Source organism: Sturnus vulgaris, chromosome 2 (genome assembly GCF_052056855.1).
Source record: "Sturnus vulgaris isolate bStuVul1 chromosome 2, bStuVul1.hap1, whole genome shotgun sequence".
Taxonomy (NCBI): Eukaryota; Metazoa; Chordata; class Aves; order Passeriformes; family Sturnidae; genus Sturnus; species Sturnus vulgaris.
In genome coordinates this window covers 117802385-117822309 of record NC_142244.1, presented here as the reverse complement: position 1 = coordinate 117822309, position 19925 = coordinate 117802385, and the positions used below count along the sequence as shown (strand labels likewise).

The 19925-nt window shown below is 50.2% G+C and overlaps 1 protein-coding gene across 1 annotated transcript in view; it reads right to left on the bottom strand.

Moving 5' to 3' along the window:
• Positions 1–234: 234 nt before the first annotated feature.
• Positions 235–19925, bottom strand: part of RUNX1 (RUNX family transcription factor 1) — a 172798-nt gene continuing 153107 nt past the window's right edge. The window contains exons 7-8 of the mRNA XM_088160505.1: positions 6616–6777; positions 235–1115 (exon numbers count right to left, since the gene is read on the bottom strand). Coding sequence (XP_088016631.1) covers positions 622–1115; positions 6616–6777 — 656 coding nt within the window. The 3' untranslated portion in view covers positions 235–621. The remainder of the gene's footprint in view (positions 1116–6615; positions 6778–19925) is intronic.

Here is a 19925-nt window from a genome sequence, read left to right as displayed (position 1 = left end):
ATAAAAAAATTCCATGTTCTTTGGAATATACAAACAAAACAAAGAAAAGAAAGAATGAAGTCCAACATATAAAACCTCTCATTCACAGCATTGCTAAAACAGAAGCGTTCACAGTTTCCCCTCTGGGAATCTTCCTATACTTCCTTACACTTAACATGTCCATAAGATGCAGTAAACTCGCTAAGATTTCTTTTTTGGTTTTTTTCTTTTTGTTTTTTTTTGGGGGGGGGGCGGGGGGGGAGTGTTTTTTTGTTGTTTTTGGTTTTTTTTTAAGGTTTTAAGTTCTTAAAAACAGAAGAGAACCGAAACTCTCTTTTAGGGCTTTGGAGACCTTCAAGGCCCAGGCACGTTGGGAAGCCACAGGCCTGGGAGGATGAGGCTGGACACCCTTTCCAGCCACCCCGCACCGCCGACTCTTCTCCAGAACCTCGAATTCCTCTGCTGGAATCCAGCAGGGCCTGACAACGAGCTCCACCACTCCCGGGAGCGCTGACTTTTGGAAGGGGTTCCCTCCTGAAACTCGCGGGCCGAGGCGGCGAGGCCCGCAGGGAAGTTTCCGGAATCTCCCCTCCGGAAAACGACAAAATCCATCTCGAGTCCCGACCTCGCGGCCTCTCCCGCTCAGTACGGCCTCCACACGGCCTCCTCCAGCCTGGCCGTGCTGGCCATGTTGGTGGGCGAGTTGCTGTGGCTTCCCTCGGCCTCCACCACGTCGCTCTGGTTGGGCAGGTTGGGGTTGAGCAGCGCGGAGCCCGTGGAGGCGTTGGTGCAGGGCGGGTGGATGCGCGGCGGAGAGCGGTCGCCGCCCGACAGCATGGAGAACTGATAGGAACCGGCCGAGGTGCCGTAGTACAGGTGATAGGAAGGAGAGCCGGTCTGGAAAGGGCCGCCCTGAGGCTGAGAGGAGCCGGGGTAGGGCGGAGGGAGGTAGGTGTGGTACCTGGTGGCCGAGGACATGGCGGACATGCCGATGCCGATGGCGGAGCTGACGGGGGTCGGCGTGTAGGTGAAGGCTCCCGGGTAGTGCATGCGGGGGTCGGAGATGGACGGCAGCGCCGGGAAGGAGCGGTCGATTCCCACCCGGGGGTCGCTGAACGCCGTCAGGTCGGAGGCTCCTGAGAGGTTGGTGAGGGGAGAAGGGGAGAGGAGGGAGAGGAAGGTCACAAGGTGTTGTTGATGAGGGCAGGTGTTGGGAAGGATGAATTAGGGAAACCTTATAAATATGAGTGCCTAGCAAAAGACTTGGAGAATATGGAAAATGTAGCCTTTAAATCAGATGCACAGCTACGTGGGCGTCTGTCATGACAGGAAGGAAGAGCCAAGTTTATTCACAAACACACTTGGTTTTATAGCATGACTGCAACTCCCAGAGCAAAGATGATTGGTTCAGAGACAAGACACCCCATTGCCAGGGCCTGGGCACACACCACAACAGGGGTTTTATTTTGTTATTAATTCCTTCTTATTTTGACCAAATTATCACCCTGGGAGAAATTCTCCCTAGCCTTGAGCTGGACCAGTTTATGGGCTGGGAACAGAGCTGAGAAGCTCCAGCCTGGAATATTTTTAAGGCTGTAATTTTCTTACTTTCTCAATATGTGTCCTGCAGGAAAATATAAGGGAAATAGAAATGAGAGCAATTTTCGACTGTGTGGCTGAAAGCAACTGAATGCCTGAAGGCCCCTTGGTTTAGATAATGTTAGATGCTGCCAATACCAAAAAAACAAACAGACATCCTCCCCAGGCATGGCAGGAAGGGTCCCAGATAAAATTTAGAGATGAGAAAAGCAGTAAAACATGGTGATATAGTGATTCCTATAGGTTGCATGCAAATGTCAGAGAATTTGTATCTTGTATTAGATTGGTGAGTGAAAATTAGAATATTCAACATAGAAGAAGATTTATTGTATTGTAAAGGGGAAAATCTCTCTCTTATGCTCTAACTCTCTTCGTTCTTACTTTCTTAAGCTCTCTTCTTTCACTCTCGCTCTCTCCCTCTCTCTGCCCTGCTCTGAGCTGTGGCTGCAGTTCCTGGCAGGACTTTATATAAACCCACACCCTACGAAATAAACTGCAAACTTTAAAACCAGAATAAATAAAAACCTGAGTTTATCCCGACCGTCCCAAAGCAGAGATTCCTACAGGCAGGGAGGAGTGTTGGGGAAGATGGAAATGGAAAACCTTATAAATGTGATTGCCTGGCAAAAAAAAGATTTTGAGGGTGTGGAAACTATAAGCGAGATGGAAATGAAAGCCATGTTTGAGATATCAAACCTCAGTTACTGAACAATCAGAAAACAATAGTATGGCCAGCTGAAAGTTGATTGAACAATTCCCTCTGCCTGCAGACAGGTCCAAAGGGCAGAGAAGACCCTACCAGCTTGGTAAAGGGGGTCCAAAGAGTGGCTTTTAGGGTTTAAAGTGTAACACAGTCTGGTAATGTAGTGATTCTTACAGGCTGTATGGAAATGCTATGGGATTTGTATCTTGTATTAGATTGGTTAGTGAAAATTAGAATATTCAACACATTTATTGCATTGTAATGGGAACCTCGCTCTCTTACCCTCACTGTCTTACCCTCACTCTCTTACCCCTTGCTCTCTCTTTACTCCTTTTCCTCTTGCCCTCCTGTTCTCTCAGGCCTGCTCTGAGCTGGCAGTTCCAAGCAGGGCCCTTCTACCCAGGCCCTTTTCAATAAAGCACAAATTCCAACACTTGGCTTTAGAGATCTCTCCATCAGCCCTGACCATCCAGACCCGCAGCTCCTACAGAGGAGATGTGAGATCAGCGAGGCCAAGCCGTGCCTGATGCTCCCTGTGTCACCCTCACCTGTCACCTGCCACGTCCAGCCCTTCCTTGGATGTTGGGAAGGGTGAGAATTTAACAGAGGAGCTGTGCAGATGTACAGAAGGTTCCATAGGAATGAAAGTTTTGATATAGAAGAACAGAATTGCTGGGCCAGTCTGACTGGGGAACGAGAAGGCAAAGAGCAAAGTGAGTTGGGAGGGGCTTTTATGGCTTAGAGCAAAGGATAAACCCACCTCAAACAAAAGATGTTTTTACCAAACAAAAGGATTTTCACGGGCAAACAAGAAAGCCAATGCTGCAAGCGGAGAAAAGATCTCAGAAATCTCCACAGCAGAACAATCCCAAAGTTTACCATGTGACCACTAACTGCAAAGATTGGCTGTCCCTGACATAATGTGGTGATTTCAGCAGTTTGGATGGGCTGTGTGTCCATGGAAAAGGTGCTGGGTGTGATGCTGATTGGCAGCCATGGATTCAGATGCTCTGCAATGAAAAGTTCCCAATGCACTGTAACCAGAGCTAGAGGGGCTCCAGGACACAGGGCTTGGCCACAGCCAGCAGCTCTGGGCTCCCCCAGCACCCCCAACTGCTGTCACCTGGGCTGTGCCACAAACAGCATTTTCAGAGCTGCCTGAAGCCTCTGTCAGACTCTTACAATTGATTAGATCAGGGAGGAGATCTGAGATCATCGAGCTGTGCCCCGTGCTCACTGTGTCACACTGAGTGATACAGCTGATCCAGCCCTTCTTGGACACCTCCAAACCTCCCTTTTTCCAACACCCGAGCTCCCTTTCCATGGGGAAATTCCTGCTGCTGTCCAAGCTGAGCCTGCCCTGGCCCAGCCTGAGGCCGTTCCCTCTCCTCCTGTCCCTGTTCCCTGGAGCACAGCCCGACCCCCCCTCCCTGCCCCTCCTGCCAGGGACTTGTGCAGAGCCACAAGGTCCCCCCTGAGCCTCCTTTTCTCCAGCCTCAGCCCCTTTCCCAGCTCCCTCAGCCCCTCCTGGGGCTCCAGCCCCTTCCCAGCTCATCACAGAATCCCCAAATCCCCGGGGCTGGCAAAGCCCTCCCAGCCCCTGCAGTCCCAGCTGTGCCCCATGGCCACCTTGGCACCCTGAGTGCCACCTCCAGGTGCCACCTGCAGGGATGGGCACTCCAAAGCTCCCTGGGCAGCCCCTGCCAAGGCCTGAGCTCCCTTTCCATGGGGAAATTCCTGCTGCTGTCCAAGCTGAGCCTGCCCTGGCACAGCCCATGTGCTCTCACTCTGAAATGTTCCACATTAGAGTCAAATCCTGCTCTGCTTTGTCTGACATCCATGGAATTCCATCTGGTCCCATCCTCTCTTTTCCCTGCCTGGATTTTCCAAGCAGGGATCCTCCTGAGGAAGGATCCTCATCGTGACTCAGGTCAGTGGAAGGTCTCATCCTCAGAGCTGGCAGCATTGCCTGCTTAGGATAAAAACAATAATAATCATGGAAAAAAAAAATAATCTTTCCAGAAGAAAGAAAACTTCTGGCAGCCAAGGCGTGGAGTCTGCAGCACAGGAGCCGTGTGCTGAAGGAAATATTCCTGAGGAGGAGCAGAGGGAAGACAAAACTCTTGGCTCTCCTCACATTCCAAGCTGGAGCAGACTGAGTCTGGGATTCTTGGAGCAGACACTCTCCAGAGCCAAGCTCTGAAAGCTCATCAGGACACATCAACATTAATGAGCTTCTCTTAATTTCTTACAAGAGCTCTGAACTTGCTGTTTGCTTCCTTTAGAATTTGCCACCCTTTTTTTTTTTTTCCATTAAAGGGAACACAATTCATTCCCCCAAACTCTGTCACCTTTAGGTTTAACATGGGAAAACACACGATGGGATGGAGCAGCAGGAGCTTTGGAGGAGCCAAGGTTAAGGTGGCATCTGCCAGATTTTTAATGTTACTTCCACACCTCATTCCTGAGAAACTTCCTAAAATTGCCTGGCTACATCATTAATCACAGGAGGGTTCATTCTGCCCTGGCAAAAAGCAGAGTAATGACATTTAACATCAGGATGGTTCAAATCTATCCCATATTCTTGTTTTTCCCTTGGAGACACCGGGTGTTAAGTTGGGAGGGTTTAAAATCCTCCTCAAATTTGCTCTTTGTTCTGCCAAAGAGAAAATTTTTAGAGACACCAAGTGTGGGTGACAGCAAATGCTGTGACAGATTTTCCCAGGAATGCTGAATGACATTTAATGTCAGGAATTAGAACAGGAAGAGAAGGATGCTGACGTGGGAACAAAACCTTTCTTGGTTCCTTCACAAGGAAACTCTGCCAGCTCCAAGGAAAATCCCTGTGTGGCCATGGGCAGAAAAAGCAGCTCTATGGAGAAGAGGTGGAAAACAGAAGGGGCATTCGAATTTTTGAAATTTTTGTTTTCTAATTCTGTGTAAATAAAGAATGAGAATTTTTACCATTTTTTTTTTAAAGAAGAAATAGCTTTTCCTGAAAAGTTCCCTGTGTTTTCAGTCCTCTCTACAATGCAGTTATCACCCAGACCTAACAAATAATTTAGATTTGGTGTGAGGCTTTCAAAGCAAGCTCTACATGACAACAACAGAACAGGCTGGAGCACGTTCAAGTGGCTCCCTCTGATCTTTGCAGAAACCCCGAGCCTTCAAATGAGAGCAAGATGTGGAATTAAAGGAGGGATTTTTGCAAAGGCTGTATGTAAATTCGAATGATATGGCTCTCACTCATTTCTAGAAAATTCCTGCTGCTGCACACACAGATTGGTTCAAGATGTGCAGGTCAGGGACAGTTAAATTTGCTGGAATCACGGTGGCTTTCACTTCCATTTTTTTTTTTCTGGTGGCTTCTAAAGCTCTGCAGGATGATTTGATGGGCATTGGAAAACGAGGGAATCCAGTGCAACATTTAAAATGTCCAACCCCACCATGGTGCAGCCAATGGTCCCCCCAGAACCTGCTGTGCTCTGCTCTGGATTCAGAGGGAGGGAAGGAAACAGAGCTGGAATATTTGTGCCATCCATTTCTTGGCAATCTGATAATTCCTCAGCAATCGAAATTATTTTAATAGTTCCCTACACCTTCAAAGTGCTGCTTTTCCTCCTTTTCATCCTTTTTTTGACAATTCTCTGCTGGGTTCCCAACCCCAGGAGCAACCTGGGATAGTGGGAAGTGAAAGTGGGCAGGGGGTGGGGATGGGATGGGATTCAAGGTTCCCTCCCACCCCAAACCAGTTTGGGATTCAGGTTGGACAGCAGCAGGAATTTCCCCATGGAAAAGGTCAGGCTTTGGAACCAGGGAGGTTTGGTGTCCCCATCCCTGGAGGTGTCACCTGGAGGTGGCACTCAGGGCTCTGGGTTTGGGACAAGGTGGGGACAGGTGACAGCTTGGAATCGATGACCTTTGAGATCTTTCCCAGCCTAATTAATCCTGTCATTGGTTTATCAAAACTCATTTGATAAAATTCTCTGTTTTTCTGCTCTTCCCACAAATTCCCCCAAAACCTCAGAACCAGCTTGGCCCAGAGAGCCCCTGAAGGGCTGGGGCCACACCTGGGCCACCAGTTTGTCACCAGGGAAGTGTCCCCTTGGCATGGGGGCAGCAAGGGTTGAGGACAGGGCCACCAGTTCATGACCAGGGGAGTGTCCCTCTGTTCCTTTGTCCCTCTGTCCCCTTGTCCCCTTGTCCCCTGTCCCTCTATCCTTCTTTCCCTGTGTCCCCTGTCCCCCTAGCCCTCTATCCCCTTGTCCCCTGTCCCTCTATCCTTCTTTTCCTGTGTCCCCGTGTCCCCCTGTCCCCGTGTCCCCTGTCCTCACCCGAGAGGCGGCTGGAGATCTCTGCGGTCAGGGAGGTGACGGCCGCGGGCCGGGCAGGTGAGATGGGCGTGGCCGGGTGCACGGCGGGCGTGGCGATGGAGCCCAGGTAAGGGTAGGACTGCTCGTAGGACCAGGGAGGGGAGGGCTGCACCTGCCGGGTGTCTGCAACAAAACACAGCCAGGAATTCACACCTGGGTATTCACACCTGGGGATGGCACACCTGGGCATTCACACCGGGGGATGGCACACCTGGGCATTCAAACCTGGGTATTCACACCTGGGTATTCACACCTGGGGATGGCACATCTGGGGATGGCACACCTGGGCATTCACACCTGGGCATTCACACCTGGGCATTCACACCTGGGCATTCACACCTGGGTATTCACACCTGGGTATTCACACCTGGCCATTCAAACCTGGCCATTCACACCTGGGCAATAACACGGCCTGGAAGGGCCCTGATCATCACATCTCAGTTCTGCAAACCCCTCTCGGCAGGAGAACTTCAAGGGAGATTCTTTCTATAACATTACTTCCTTTTATTTTATTTATCCATTTTTTAAAATTTAGATTTTTTTTTTTTTCCTGGTTAAGATTTTTTGTTGTTGTTGTTGTTGTTTCCCATTAATATCAGGCAGGAAATAGTTCACAAAGAATCACACACAGAATTACAGAATCACACACAGAATTACACAAATGATCACACAAATAATCACACACAGAATCACAGAGTTACACAAATAATCACACACAGAATCACAGAGTTACACAAATAATCACAGAATCACACAAATAATCACACATAGAATCACTAGGTCGGAAGAGACCTTTAAGATCTTCAACACATGCCCTAACACCAGAGAAAAAGAGAGGGAATTAAATTAAAAATAAAATTTCCAGATTTAAATTTCCAACAGGAAAACTCTTCCTTAGTCTTTAGGGCTGTGTGTTCACAGCTCTCTTAGCCAAAATTTGTCACGAAAGGCATCAAGGGGACCTCAAAACCCATCCAGTGCCACCCCTATGGGGATGCAGGCTCCTAAAAAACCACCAAAGGATTCTTTTCTGGCCAGGGGACCACTTTGGATGAGGTTTGGGATCAGAGAAACCCCAAAAGGAATTGGTGCAAATCCGTTGCCTCAACTCTTTCCTGCTTATTTCATTTTGCAGGCCAAGCTTGAAATATCTCATTTTTATATAAATCAAAGAATTTCCTCCCTCCTTTACCCACCCAATTTTTTTTTCTATTTTTAGTCAAATCTTTTCCATTTTCTTCAGCTTTAAGAGCATTCTCCTGCAGCTCCTTTAAGACAATTGCCTTTACTGAAAAAAAAAAATAAACAAATGCTGGATGATCTGCATGCAGATAAAACTGATACCAGCAAGGAAGGGAAATTTCCCAAGTCTGAGATGAGGACTTTGATGTCCCATCAGAAAGCCCATCTGGAAAATATTCTTTTGTTGTTCTTTAAGGAGATGAGTTTTACATTTTGTTTGTTCCATCTGTTTACAAGGCAGGATTTATACAAAACTCCCAGCTTTTCACTGGTGAAGTTGCAGATTGAAGTTGGATTTTTCTGCTGAGTAACAAGTTCAAATTCAGATATTATCAATATTTAATTTTTTTATTTTTTTTCCCCAGGCAGCCTTCCTTCAAAATAAAATCAGTTGAGTCACGTTGGTAAAAAAAGCAACATCCAAGTGCATTAAATGGGCTTCAGGAGGAACAAAAAGAGCACAAATCCTGTCGTGTTCTGAACTGCAGCATCCCCTGCTTGTTAATTCATTTATGGTCAGAGTTTATTAAAGGTCACAGGGAGGGACAGGAGGGAATTCAATTTCCAGGGGTGGCATTAAAATAAACACCCCAAAGCATCCCCGGAGCAGACACTGCAGGTTTGGGGTTCATTCACTCCTTGCTCCCTAATTCCAGCAGGAAATCCGTGGATTTCAGCATCTCACCCGAGTGCTGGGACCCCAGGGCTGGAATTCCAGCACAGAATTCCAGCACAGGATTCCAGGACAGGATTCCAGCACAGGATTCCAGCCCAGAATTCCAGCACAGGATTCCAGCCCAGAATTCCAGCACAGAATTCCAGCCCAGAATTCCAGCACAGAATTCCAGCCCAGAATTCCAGCCCAGAATTCCAGCCCAGAATTCCAGCACAGAATTCCAGCCCAGAATTCCAGCACAGAATTCCAGCCCAGAATTCCAGCACAGAATTCCAGCACAGAATTCCAGCACAGGATTCCAGCACAGAATTCCAGCACAGGATTCCAGCACAGGATTCCAGCACAGGATTCCAGCACAGAATTCCAGCACAGGATTCCAGCACAGAATTCCAGCACAGAATTCCAGCACAGAATTCCAGCCAGGGGATGGGAATTGTCCAGTCCTGCCCGGGGAGCCCTGCCTGGGATCTGCTCAGGTCCCTCTGTCACTCACCCCTTTCCCAGGGCTCTGCTCAGCTGCATCCTGGAATTCCAGAATCCCACAAACCCCAAAATCCTGGAATCCCAGAATCCTACAATCCTGGAATCCCACAATCCCAGAATCCCACAATCTCAGACTCCTGGAAGCCCAGACTTCCAGAATCCCACAGTCCCAAAATCCCACAGTTCCCAAATCCCAGAATCCTGCAATTCCAGAATTCCACAATCCCGGATCCCATAATCCTTCAATCCCACAATCACAGAATCCCACAGTCCTGGAATCCTACAATGCTGGAATCCCAAAATCCCAGAATCCCGCAATTCCCAAATCCCAGAATCCTGCAATTCCAGAATCCCACAATCCTGGAATCCTACAATGCTGGAATCCCACAATCCTAGAATCTCAAAATCCCAGAACCCTGGAATCCTATGACCCCAGAATCCCAGAATCCTGGAATCCCACAATCCCACACTCCTGGAAGCCCAGACTCCCAGAATCCCCAAACCCCAGAATCCTGGAATCCCGGAATCCCACAGTCCCAGAATCTTGGAATCCCAGAATCCCAGTATCCCAGAGTCCTGGAATCTGAGAACCCTGGAATCCCAAAAACCCAGAAACCCAGAATCCTGGAATCCCACAATCCCAGAATTGTGGAATTCTATGACCCCAGAATCCCAAAATCCCAGAATCCCCCAGTCCCAGAAACCCAGAATCCCACAATCCATGAATCCCATAATCCCACAATCCATGAATCCCACAATCCTGGAATCCCTCAATCCCACAATCCTGGAATCCCACAATCCATGAATCCCTCAATCCCACAATCCATGAATCCCATAATCCCACAATCCTGGAATCCCTCAATCCCACAATCCATGAATCCCACAATCCTTGAATCCCACAATCCTGGAATCCCTCAATCCCACAATCCATGAATCCCATAATCCCACAATCCATGAATCCCACAATCCTGGAATCCCTCAATCCCACAATCCATGAATCCCACAATCCATGAATCCCTCAATCCCACAATCCATGAATCCCACAATCCATGAATCCCATAATCCCACAATCCATGAATCCCTCAATCCCCCAATCCCGCGGACCCAGAAGAAGGTGCCTGTAAGGATGGAGGCAGCAGGATCCTGTCCCCGAGCAAAGGGCGGATTGAAATCTGCTTTTAGTGCTACTGGGATGAGCCCCCAGGAGGGGAGAGCTGGGAGGGACCACGGGAGGTCACCCCACACGAGCTCAGGATTGTGGAATATTCTGGGATTTCCCCAGGGAGGAGATCCCAGCCCAGTCCCTGCCCAGGGTGGGAGCTGTGCCCCCCGTGCAGGAATTGCAGAGGGGCAGGATCACCCCTGACCTGCTGGGAATGCTCTTCCCAAAGCAGCCCAGCAGGAAAAACATCCACAAAGCTGCATCCTGACTAAAAAAAAAAAAAAAAAAAAAAAAATCAAATAATGATCCCAAATCTCTGTAAGAACATCCACAAAAATCCTGGAAGTTCCTGACCCCTCTCATCCATTTCCTGTTACCTTCACCTCTGGGGTCCCAAAGCAATGCCAGCAGCCCCAGAGACCTCCTTGATTAATCTCACCTCATTAAATCTTCCTTCAGTGAAGCTTCAGCCAACCAATCAATTCTGTGTCTTCCTACCTGCATTCCCAATCCCTGAACTCGCCCTCAAACATTCCCTTTTTGCCATCGGGCTGGTTAAGGAGCTGAGGGATGTTAATATATTGAATTTTAGATGTACACACATGAAAGCAGACCGTGCTGATAACCCCAGGCATCAATCCCTCCCAATTCTTTTTAATAAGAAGTGGAGAAAATTATCCCTGGAATTGCATTTTTATGGCCCAGTTTCAGTACCAAGAGGCAGACCCAGCTCCCAGTAAAGTCAAGGTTTGCATTTCCAGCTGCTGGATCAAGGGCCTCAAACAATATTTTATTTCGGGGATATCTGCTTTCCTTCAGTTTTCAGGTTTCCCAAAATTAAACTGGAACGGGTTGGAATTGAACACATTAAAAAAAAAAAAAAAAAAAAAAAAAAAAAGCAACAAAGTCTTTCCTGCTTTCCAAATAAAGAGGGCTCAGGAGTTGGTAGCTTGGCATGGGAAACCAAAATAGTTGGATTTAATCTGGTGAAAATCTGGTGCAAATAAACGGGATTTGCTTCCCAACTCGGAATAACTGTGAAAAGATTTCCAGGGAGAGCTACTTCAACACAGAGAAATAACCTAAAGATCTTTGAGTCTGCACAGTTTGCAAGCCCCCCCCCAAAAAATAATCTGGATACCCCAAACCATTGAAAAACAGCTCAAAATACCACAAACCCAGCGAATTTGGTGCTCAATCCTCCCGGCGCTTCTCCCACTCGCCATTACTTTCCATTCCTGCTTTTTTTACGGTGTGAGAAAACGCGTTCCCAACACGAAAACAGTTATTAATTGCACCCAGCCCCTGCAGGGCCAGAATTATGGTGCAATAATTCACACCTCTCCGTGCCGTCCCCCTTCCCTCCCCGCCTAACACCCCATTAAACGCCGACTTATTGAACCATCCTTCGTGCCTCGTCTTGTTTTATTGCCCCGAAATCGCGGCGTTCGTGTAATTAACGGCGGCAATTAACCCGTGCAGATGTTGCGCAACCTTTAACGATTTAACCAAACGCGCTCTGGGTGGAGGGAGGGAGGAAGAGGAGGAGGAGGAGGAAGAGAAGGAGGAGGAGGGACGGGGTGAAAAAACCACCGAGAGCGGGGCTCCCCTTGGCGGGGTGCTCCCGGCTGCTTTCCCAGCTGCTTTTCCCAGATGTTTTTCCAGATGTTCGCTGTTCCAGATGTGCCCGCGGGGTGTGTGGGGGGGGCAGTTGCGCGGTGTGGCCGCTGGATGGCGCTGGCGCTCCGGGCAGCGCCGGTCCCGAGCCCCTCGAACTTTCCTGAACCCCCCAAAATCCACCTGAACCCCCCTAAAACCCCTCTGAACCCTCTCAAAAACCCTCTGAACCCCCTCTAACCCCCCCCCGAACTCCCTGGACCCTCCTGAACCCCCTAAAACCCACTTGAACCCCCCCCAAAACCCCCCAGAACCCCCCCTAAACTCTCCTGAACCCCCCGGCCTCTCCTGAAGACCCTCTGGACCCTCCTGAATCTCCCCTGGACTCTCCTAAACCCCCTAAAACCCACTTGAACCCCCCCAAAAAACCCCCCAGAACTCCCACTAAACTCTCCTGAACCCCCTGGACTCTCCTGAACCCCCCAAAACCCCCCTGGACCCTCCCCCAACCCCCGAGCTGCGGCTTCCCGGAGCTCCCTGGGAATGGCTCCTGCTTTTTTCCAACTGGGAATTGCCTAAAAATGCATCCCTGCAGCTCAGGGCACTGTGGGTGTCCAAGAGAGGGATGCACAGGAGGGGGGATGGAGTGATGGAATATCCTGAGTGGGAATAAACCCACAGGGATCATCCAGACCCCCCCAAAATCCCAACCTGGGCATCCCTGGCAGCTCCTGGAGCTCTGTGCCCATTCCCTGGGGAGCCTGGGCAGTGCCCAGCACCCTCTGGGGGAAGAACTTTGTCCTAAAATCCATCCTAAATCCCTCCTGGCCCAGCTCCAGGCAGGATCCTGTCCCAGAGCAGAGATCAGAGCTGTCCCTCTGAGGAGCTGCAATCCCAGTGAGCCTTTTCCTTTTCCCCAATCCAAATTCTCTCAGCCTCTCCTTGGATGGTCCCTGCAGGTCCTTCCCCATCCTTGCCCCACTCCCAGGTGGATCCACCCACACCTGGAGCCATCCTTGGCCAGCAGGAGCTGCCCCCGGGCAAACAAACACCTGGCTGGGCTCGCTGGGACACCGAGAAGAGTTTGGCTCCAGAATTGGTTTTGATAGCCAAGGACAAAATGCAGAGCAACCTGATCTGCTGAATGGTGCCCGTGCTCAGGGCAGGGGGGTGAAAAAAGAGATTTAAGGTCCCTTCCAACCCAAACCATTCTCTGAATGTAAGAACTCCCTTCACACATCACAAGGTGAAGGGTCAAGGATTTTGACAAAAGCACAGCACAGCTCCTGAGCTCTCACAGGGCATTGTCTGAACACTGCCCCAAAGCTCAGAGGATGGAGAAATCACTGGGAAATAGGGACAGAAAGTCCTGGGATGGTGATTCCGTGTGATCCCTTTTTGGAGAGGGCACAATGTAAGGCACACCTGTGCCTCTCATGGAATCACAAAATTCCAGAATGGTTTGGGTGGGGAGGGACCTTAAATCCCACCCAGAGCCACCCCTGCCATGGCAGGGACACCTCCCACTGTCCCAATGTCCAACCTGGCCTTGGGCACTGCCAGGGATCCAGGGGAATCCACAACTTCCCTTGGAAAAAAAAAAAAAAAAAGGATCTCTCCAAAAAACGGTGTCATCCTGTCAGGCCCTGGAAGCCATAAATCAACAATTTTCAGTGGGTGAATCATAAACCCCAGGTCAGATTTTTCCTTGAGGTCACAGCAGAAATCCCCTCCCTAATTCCATAGAACAAACAAACAAACCACGCTGGCTAAAAGGAAACCCCCACCAGATTTTTTTTGTATTGTGACCAGAAAATGCCGAGTTTAAAAACTCCAAATCCAAAGCAGGAGCAGCCGGGAGCTGCCAGGGAAGGTGAAAGTGGCTGAGCCCGGCAGTGCAGGGATATTTTGGCTGTACAGGGACATTTCGGTTGTGTCCCCGAGGGTCCCCCCTGCGGGCCCGGGGGGATCCAGCGCCCCGGGATGTGAGCCAGGCCTGGAGAGGGGCGGGACGGAGGGGATGGAGGGGAGCAGGTACAGCCGGAACGGGCCAGACTGCTGCCTTCATCATCCTCTCACTGCCTTCATCATCCTCTCACTGCCTTCATCATCCTCTCACTGCTGCCTTCATCATCCTCTCACTGCCCTCATCACCCTCTCACTGCTGCCTTCATCATCCTCTCACTGCCTTCATCATCCTCTCATTGCCTTCATCATCCTCTCACTGCCTTCATCATCCTCTCATTGCTGCCTTCATCATCCTCTCACTGCCTTCATCCTCCTCTCATTGCCTTCATCATCCTCTCGCTGCCTTCATCCTCCTCTCATTGCCTTCATCATCCTCTCACTGCTGCCTTAATCATCCTCTCAATGCCTTCATCATCTTCTCATTGTCTTCATCATCCTCTCAATGCTGCCTTCATCATCCTCTCATTGCCTTCATCATCCTCTCACTGCTGCCTTCATCATCCTCTCACTGCCTTCATCATCCTCTCACTGCTGCCTTCATCATCCTCTCACTGCTGCCTTCATCATCCTCTCACTGCCTTCATCATCCTCTCACTGCTGCCTTAATCATCCTCTCAATGCCTTCATCATCCTCTCATTGCCTTCATCCTCCTCTCACTGCCACCTTTATCATCCCCTCATTGCCTTCATCATCCTCTCACTGCCTTCATCATCCTCTCATTGCCTTCATCGTCCTCTCATTGCCTTCATCACTCTCTCACTGCCTTCATCCTCCTCTCATTCCCTTCCTCCCCCTCTCATTCCCTTCATTCCCCTCGCACTGCCACCTTCATCCTCCTCTCACTGCCTTCATCCCCCTCTCATTCCCACCTTCATCCTCCTCTCACTGCCTTCATCCCCCTCTCATTCCCACCTTCATCCTCCTCTCACTCCCACCTCCCCTCCTGCCCGGCCGCTGCCCTCCCTCACCTTTCTGCCTCCCAGACTACACCATTCCCATTCCCTGCCCAGAGCACCTCCTGGATGGGATTTTTACCCAGCCAGGCCGGGGAAAGGCTGAGCCCTGAGTGCAGAGCAGTTAATTAATCACTATTTATATCCCTGCAAATCCCCTCACCCCATCCCCAGCCCGGCCGCACGAGTTGCGAAATCTCTGCTGCTGCTTGCCAGGCTTTTCCCTCGCAAGTTGCACAAATTTCTGTCAGTCACACGCAACAAAACCCGAAAGCGGCTCCGCAATTCCGGCCTGGAATGGGAGAAGCAGCAGCTGGCAGCGGGCAGGGGCTGGGTGAGAGCTGGGATGGGCTCGGTGCTGCCAAACTCGAGACACACGAGAGCAGAGCCAGCTCCTCAGCTGCCCTGGAAGGATTTTCTGAAGCCGGGATTTGTCTCCCTCCCCCTTTCCCTGGTGTGATTTGCTAATCTTTCCAAAGGGAAACTTCTTCTGGTGTCACTCTGCCTTTCCTGCGGAGTGCCAGGCAGGAGCTGTCTTGACTGGGCTTGTTCATTCACAGAAGTGTCTTGCCTAATCGAGGAAATGACCTGTGAGCACAGAAATGCTCAGAAATACTTCTGTGCTCGGCGCAAAGATGCCAAAAAACCGCCTTGAAAAATTCCAGTTCCTCCTTCCTCTCTTTTGCCATCACCTCCCTCCCGTCTCTGCCTCTCTTCCCACTCGTTTTCCTGCCCCGGCAGCTCCAGGTGGAGCAGTGGGAACACAAAAAGACGGGGAAATGGTTTGGAATGACTCTGAGCTGCTCTCGCTCACAAGCCAGGCATCCAAAATGACTCAACCACCCTCCCCCGGCACCCAGCAAATCCCCAGCGCAACGCAGCACGGAGAAAAAGGTGTGGCAGTGCCGAAGCAATTAGTCATTAGCATAAATAAGGGGGACTTTCCAAAGGCCGAGTCCATCCCGGGCAGGGCAGTGGCCGCACAAGGCTGCCATTCTCAGCCCTGGAGCTGGAAAATTACCGAGGGCACTGTAAAATTCCACCACGGCTCCTTTTTGGTGGTTTCTAACCCGGTGGCAGCTTGTGGCACCAGGGGCACAGCTCGGTGTCACCCCCCGGGAAAGGTTTTCCAGGAGAGGAGAGTTCCCTGCTCTGTTTTTGATGCCCCTTTGAGGTTGCTGCTGGTGGCAGGAGTCGTTCTGGGTGACAATGACCGTGACAGAGCGGCTGGAGAGATTTGGGAGATGTTCCCAAATCCCCGGCTATTCCCTGGGACAGGGATCTTTGGTAGGGATCTCCCGCCTGAGCGGTTTTACTTTCGTTTTATTTCATTATTCCTGGAGTTTTGGAGCCTCTAAAAAAGCCTTTGGGATGGGGGAGTGGGGGAGTTTCTCCACGCTGAGGCATCACCTGAATTAAGACAAACATCAGCCTCAGGAATAAACCTTCCAAAGGAGGTGGCTGAGGCTGTTCTAGACGTAGTGGTGAAGAGTTTTTCGCCAGCTTTTCTTTAGAAAAGCTTTTAAAATTTTTAAGCTTTTCTTTCGCTTAAAAAGAAGGAGAAAAACCAAAGGAGTCCATTTCAAAGCGTGATTTTTTAAAAATTTCCTTCGGTCTCCTCACGTCCATGTCAAGAAAGGGATAGCAAGATATTTGGAGATGCTATTGAAGGCAGCAGGAGAAAGCAACTGTGGATATTTTGGGAATGTTTATCCCTCAAGTTCAATGCTGCCTGAAAGAGCTGCTTAGAACACCCCAAAGAAACGAGCAGCATTTTATGGGGTGCCCTAAAAACCCCTCTGAGCTCCAGAAGCAGGAAGAGCAGCCAGCCCCGAAGTGTGAAAAATGGAGAATTTCACAATCGCAGCTCGTGTTGCTGCCCTAGCAGGTCGGTACAAAAACTGCTCCGGTGAAACATAAACCAAGCATCGCTCTCCTCCTCCCGGGCTGAACGTGCTGAACTTTTCTGGGCGAATCGCAGAGGTGCCAGTGACAGCCCGGCTTGGAAAGCTGGATTTTGCGAATTAGGGATGCATTGTTCTTTGTCTCCCAGGTGTGAGTCAGCCTGGAGAGCTGCGGGTATTTATTTGTTCGAGAGGGAGACTCTGTCCCACCCCCATCTTCCTCTTCCTCCTCGCAGAGTTGAGGAACGACAAAAAGAATTCAGCTTTGACCTCCCGGGAGGAGCTGCCGTGCCCTGTCCTGTCTGTGTGTCTGTCCCCAAGCCCAGAGGGACAGCGGGGCTCGGGGACAGCACGGGGATGGTGGCAGGCAGCTGGTGTCACCTCTGTGTCCTCCTGGCAGGTGACACCCGCACCCCTCTGCGCTATGCCAGGACACAGAGTCCTTGGTGACCCGCACGGGGACAGGGGGGTGGCACCTCCTGCTCCCTTCTTGTCCCCGTCAAGCCGCAGGGACAAATCCAAAGCCTCCGAGCTGGAGGTGCCAAAGCCTGCCAGGTGACAATTCCTGCCTCACCTGTCCCCTCCCCAGCCTTCAGCTGCTCCGGGTCCCACACTCTGCCCTCTCCGGAGCTGCTCCAGCCCCGGGAATGCCTCCCGGCTGATGAATTCCTGGATCCCCACTGTTGGAAAAGATAAGGATTGGACAGGAAGGTCTCACAGTTGTGTGTGTGTGTGTCACAGAAAGATCCTTGAATGTAGAATCTGAAGAAGGAATAAAAATGAAAGCAAGTTTTGATATAGAAGAGCAGAATTGCTGGGCCAGTCTGACTGGGGAACCAGAAGGCAAAGAGTAAATGAGTTTGGAGGGGCTTTTATGGCTTAGAGCAAAGGAGAAATCCACCTCAACCAAAATATATTTTTACCAAGCAAAAAGATTTTTACAGGCAAACAAAAATGCCATGTTGCAAGTAGAAAGAAAGGTCTCAACATTTTCCACTGCAAGAAAACTGAAAAACAACTTCTAGCTTAAACTGTGACACACTGACCTTTTGTGATTGGCAATAATAACATGAATTTGGTAATGTCAGCAGTTAGGACAGGCTGTAGGTGATAGTGAAGGTATTGATTGGTTGTCAGGTATTCAGATGCTCTGCAATGAAAAGTCTAGAATGCATTGGAACCAGAACTGGAGAGGCTTCACACAAACCCCCAGCTGTGGCTGACAGGTGTGGGCTGGGCTCTTGTCACTACCTGGGAATTGCTGCATCCTCTGGATACAATGAACAGCATTTAAAATAATAAATAAATGGCTGGATCATTTGGATACAATGAACAGCATTTTAAAATAATAAATAAATGGCTGTATCGTCTGGATACAATAAATAGCATTTTAAAGAGCTACCTGGAGTCTCTATCCCTCATTTCAACCCTTGCACCCCACGCTGCCCCCCGAGGAATTCCTGCAATCCCGGTTTTAGCTGGAGCACGGGCAGGGCAAGGCTCGGGTTCAGCTGAGTCAGAGCACGTGAGATTTACCTGGTGTCACCCCGGCAGGGAAAGTTCACCCACAACAACAGCTCGGGGCAGATTTATCTGCTTTGTTTTAATCTGATTTATCTGCTTTGTGCTGCTCAGTTCCCATCTCCAGCTCTGTCTCCCCTGAAGTGCCGAGCTCAGGTGAGGGGCAGAGCTCAGGTAAATGAACCCAGGCTGCCCTGGGCAGGGAAATCGTGCCCTGCAAACACAGACACTCCTCCTGCTAATCGTGTACGAGGTGTAATAACGCTGTCTCCTGCTGTCGCAGCTCCCGGGGAAGGATCCAGCCCACCTGAGAGCACCACACCGGAGGTGTCGACCTCGGAGCTACCTGTCTAGACTGCAGACTTTGCTGCCAGCAGGGCAGAGCAGACGCTTGTGGGGTTCAAGTTGTTTCACCCTAAGGGAGACATCCCAGCCGAGCCAGGAGGGTGAATCACAGCCCAGGAACAGCTGTTTTTCCTCCTCGATGGCACAGATACCCGATGACTGTGTCAGACACAGACACACAATGTACAGATGGCTGGAAGCTCAGGGAAACCAATCCCAGCCTGGATACACCTCAGAAGTTTCTCTTTCATGGCGTGAAGCAAGACTAAAGGAAATGGAGAGATATTCCCTGAGCCAGCACCTGGAAGTCACACTGAGTCACTGTTTGCAGACGTGTGATTAAATCATGGAATATCCTGAGCTGGAATAAACCCACCAGGATCATCAATCCCTGCCCAGCCCCCTCAAAATCCCAGCCTGGGCATCCCTGGCAGCTCCTGGAGCTCTGTGCCCATTCCCTGGGGAGCCTGGGCAGTGCCAGCACCCTTTGGGGGAAGAGCCTTGCCCTAAAATCCATCCTAAATCCCTCCTGGCCCAGCTCCAGCCTCTCCCTGGGTGACAGGGACAGCACCTGTCCCCGAGCAGAGATCAGAGCTGTCCCTCTGATCCAAGTTGTTCCCTCAACCTCTCCTCGTGTGGCCCCTCCAGACCCTTCCCCATCCTCATGTCCCTCCTTTGGACACTCGAGGAGCTTTAAATCCTTCTTTTATATCGTGGTGCCAAAGCTGCACCTTCCTCCTTTGGGCAAAGATTCCACACCCATGGGCTGGACCCGACCCTGCTGCTCCTGTCAGGGTTTTCTGATCCCCTGGAGCCCAGCCCAGACCCCAAATCCCACCCAGAGCCACCCCTGCCATGGCAGGGACACCTCCCAGTGTCCCAATGTCCAACCTGGAACTGAACATTCCAGGGATCCAGGGGCAGCCACAGCTGCTCTGGGCAGTCACGAGTTCCTGTCACAGCCAAACATTTCCAGCTCTGGGTCTGCATTTCAAGAGGCTGAAAACCCCTTGGATGTGTCATTCCCACTGGAAAATCAATGCCTTAAAGAAAAGGAGAATGGAATGAAGGAGTTTCTGCAGTTCTGGGTGACAAATGGATGAATACAACGTGGCCTCTGTTATCTCACAGGCTGCTCCTGATGATGTGAAATAATTACTCCACATCCAAGTCCTTTAGGCTGAAGATAAACAAAAAAGTCCTCATCAATCTCTTCTTTTCCACTTTCACTGCTCCCTCCTCTTTCCCAGCATGAAAGCAGTGGAAGAAAAACTCATTCTCTGGAGCTTACAGTCATTTTATCCCCCACCAAACACTGACCTTGATGTGAACTAATTAGGATGGCAATAGATTATTAATACGAGTGGGTAAGGTGAAGTTTTGTCAGTATAAAAGAGGC